Source organism: Pelmatolapia mariae, linkage group LG16_19 (genome assembly GCF_036321145.2).
Source record: "Pelmatolapia mariae isolate MD_Pm_ZW linkage group LG16_19, Pm_UMD_F_2, whole genome shotgun sequence".
Lineage (NCBI taxonomy): Eukaryota > Metazoa > Chordata > Actinopteri > Cichliformes > Cichlidae > Pelmatolapia > Pelmatolapia mariae.
Window position 1 is genome coordinate 37,414,558 of NC_086241.1, and position 3,718 is coordinate 37,418,275.

The 3,718-nt window shown below is 41.6% G+C and overlaps 1 protein-coding gene across 1 annotated transcript; it reads right to left on the reverse strand.

Moving 5' to 3' along the window:
- Positions 1-842: 842 nt before the first annotated feature.
- Positions 843-1,907, reverse strand: LOC134646324 (trace amine-associated receptor 13c-like). Its single transcript, XM_063500191.2, has 2 exons — positions 1,822-1,907; positions 843-1,656 (listed from the first exon to the last, which is right to left on the reverse strand). The coding sequence occupies exons 1-2, from the start codon at positions 1,905-1,907 to the stop codon at positions 843-845; spliced, it is 900 nt and encodes a 299-aa protein (XP_063356261.2).
- Between the last annotated feature and the right edge of the window lie 1,811 nt (positions 1,908-3,718).

Consider the following 3,718-nt stretch of genomic DNA (forward strand, 5'->3'; position numbering starts at 1 on the left):
GGCCTTCAGACAATAATTCTGATGGCTAAAGAACCAAATGGGACAGGCAGCAAAAAAAGAGAAACTGAACCTATCTCTATGCATTCTTACCTCATTCTTAAGCTATAAGCTTTAGCTCGCATATAACACTGCCTGTAGTGTATATAGCTTATCCTAAGCTATATGCACTACACTTTTCACTTCACCCGCATTTTTTCATTGGTTATTTAATAATTTTTCAACAGAAAAACAGTTTTAAAGTTTTAGTTTTCAATCAATATTAAATGGCTTCAAAGCAAGGTTGTGTGCCTCAGTAGTGTGGCCTTCAAGCATTTTATGTGGTAACTAGGGAACCAAGGGAAAAATATCCGTCTCCATAGTTCAAGTCATGTTGTGATACAGCTGGGCAAAGTGAGAAATTGTACTGTTCTAACAAAGAGAAGTTTTCCTAATACACGTAAATTCAAATAAATTAACTGTCATAAAGTAAATGGTAAATGAACTGGTTCTTATATAGCGCTTTTCTACTCTCTCTGAGCACTCAAAGCACTTTATAGAACTTGTTCATTCACGTCACTTTTCTAAGATTTTAGTGCAATCTAACTAACATTTATACATACACATTCACACTGCAATTGATACATCAGAGGGCAACCTGGGGTTAGTATTTTGCCCAAGGATATTTGGCATGCAGACTGGATCAGACTGGGATCACACTGTGAGTGTATAATTCCTTTATTGTGTGTGTGTGTGTGTGTGTGTGTGTGTGTGTGTGTGTGTGTGTGTGTGTGTGTGTGTGTGAGAGAGAGAGAGAGAGAGAAAGAGAGAGAAAGGGAAAGAGACAGAGAGAGAGAAACAGTCCTCTAAAGCACGGTGGCCTGGCAGGAGTCAGGCTGCAGTATCTGAAGAGTAACAATGACTTTTATGGATTTTCTGAACCAGGGGTAGAAAAAGACATATATAATGGGGTTCAGACATGAGTTAAAGTAGACCAAACATAGAACAAATGTCAGTGATGAAGCACTTGGCAAGCTGTCTTGGCCTGTGAGAGCCACACAGTAATATGGACACATACATATGAGAAACACAACGACAACAATACCAAGAGTCCAGGCTGCTTTCAGCTCCGATTTCTTTGCAGTAACTGTAACTGATCGCTGGTGAGTGACTGCAAGCTGAGACCTCATAGCACGAGCCTGAGACACAGCCACCACAAACACTCTCAGATACAAAACTACAATCACAGTAATGGGAACAATAAAGGAAAAAGTAACATCAACAAGTCCTGCGATGTAATTAATGACAAAGACACACTCTCCAATGCAAGAGTTATACCTGCCTGGTAGCTTCAGGTTATCCATCAGAATCAGACTTTGAAAGATGACAGAACAGATCCAACACAAACAGACAACAATTTTAACTCTTTGTTGTGTGATCTTGGTGGAGTAATGCAGAGGGTAACAAATGGCCAAATATCGATCAACAGATATGATCACCATGGTGCCTATTGAGGCCGAGGTGATGACATATGCTAGGTATTGATACAGAGTGCACATGATGTCACCGAGGAACCAGCATCCATCTATGAGCACAATTTGGAAGAACAAGAGGAGGCCCACACAGAAATCAGCGACAGCCAGAGAAAGGAGCAGGAGGTTGGTGGGGGTGTGGAGCTGCCTGAATAGGGAGAGAAAACACAATATTTTATATTTAGTTTTCTCTATCAAGTGTCATTCAAATTTAAGTACATAGTGCAGAGGCTTAAAAAGAAAAGAAATACTATCTGAGAAAAAAACTGTCTTCCTCACTGTTTGAGATCAATTCAGTTCGATATCTTTCTACCTGAAATGTGAGACAGAGATGATGACCAACAGGTTAAGAATCACAGTAAGCAGAGAAATGAAGGACAGCAGAATATAAGTCAGCATGATCTCAAAGTGTGGACGCCTGGGCCTCATGCAGGAGGTGTTAAAGAGTTGTTGAAAGCAGAGTTCAGTTTCCTCCATCACTGCTGGAAGAACGGCAAACTGAGCTAAAATGTGTCTGTCGTCTTTATATTCATCCTCCCCTCCTTCTTCCACACCTCTGTTGTTGTTGGTGGTGGTGTTGCACCTATGGAACAGGAAATATCAGTACCAGTCAATCAGTCAATTATTCATCAAGTAATTAGTCAATGTACAATGTCTGGTTCAGCAGCAAACATTAGGTTCGCCTCTTCAGTTTAGTGGTACAGCATAATGTACCACTTTACCCTCAATGTCGCAAAGACAAAGGAGTTGATAGGAGTGGACTTCCGGAGGTGCAGAGAAGTACACACCCCCATCACCATCAACAGAGCTGCTGTGGAGAGAGTGAGCAGCTTCCGGTTCCTTGGTGTACATCTGGCTGAGGATCTTACGTGGTCAGGACACATAAACAAAACTTCTTTCTCAGGAGACTGAAAATATTCGGCATGAGCACCCGCATCCTCAGGACCTTCTATCGCTGTGCCATTGAGAGCATCCTTACTGGATGCATCACCACCTGGTATGGCAACAGCACCGCTTACAACCGCAAATTGGAGGTGAGCTTCCCTCCCTCCAGGACATCTACAGGAAGCGGTGCCTGAGGAAAGCGGGGAGGATCATCAAGGACTCCAGTCACCCCAGCCATAAACTGTTCAGACTACTTCCATCAGGAAGGAGGTTCTGCAGTATCCGGTCCCGTACCAGCAGACTGAGAGACAGCTTTTTCCATCAGGCCATCAGACTGCTGAACACTTCATAGACACCTCACCTTCACTTACCAGAACTTCAACATTATGCACTCCATACTATATAAATGCCACTTGTTTTGCACATTTCCAACTGCCAACCTCTGTATATTTTATTTTATTGTTTATTCGATTTAATTTTTAAAATATATATATATACACACACACACGTAGATATACATATTTAGTATACATATTCAGTAATGCGCATACACTCTTATATTGTACATATATTTATTCATATAATTCTCAGATTTAGCCATTCTTATATTTTGCTTGTTCTTATGTTATTGCATTTTTACACACCTCAGTTGCTTGTGAAGCTCGCACACAAGAATTTCACTCGCATATTCTGTACCAGTGTACCTGCACATGTGATGTGACAGTAAAAGTGATTTGATTTGATTTGATAATGCCAGAATGATAACAATCTGAAAAGAAATATATCTATTTACCATCTGCTTTGTTTTTCTTTCACTTGATAATGTGACCCTGAGTTGCTTGTAGTTGTTCACAGCCAACAGAGAGCAATGCATTTTGGTGGCTGTAACTCAGGTGGCAGAGCAGGTGATCTACTATACCGATCAGAAGGTCTGTTGATCGATCTCTGACTTGATCCCGGAGTATCCTTGTGTGAGACACTGAACCCTGAGTTGCCCCTGATGCATCCGTTGGAGTGCAAGTGTTGCCATTGGTCAAAAATAATGTGTATATTGGAGATAATGTATCGGAATTTCAGGAGCAGGACCACGCCTCCAGACACGTTCCTTCCGACTGTCATCTATATAGGTTCCCCTAGTTCTGTAAGTTGATCATTCTCGTTTACATGCAAACAGGGTCCATTCTCAGCAGATACCTTTAAACAGAGCTTTCTCACAGGAGTAACGTAATTTTACTCACCCTTCCATTTGCTACAATCGTCTTCTCGTCCATCAGCGCATCAGATGAACAACTACTCAAGCTCTGCGTCCATCGCTTTTCCTCCGG

Bases quoted from the DNA above. Each gene is read 5' to 3' on its own strand.
- LOC134646324 (XM_063500191.2), bottom strand. From the start codon at position 1,907: ATGCTGACTTATATTCTGCTGTCCTTCATTTCTCTGCTTACTGTGATT. The intron at 1,657-1,821 runs GTAGAAAGATAT...CTCCCTATTCAG, and splicing joins ATCTCTGTCTCACATTTCAG to GCAGCTCCACACCCCCACCA.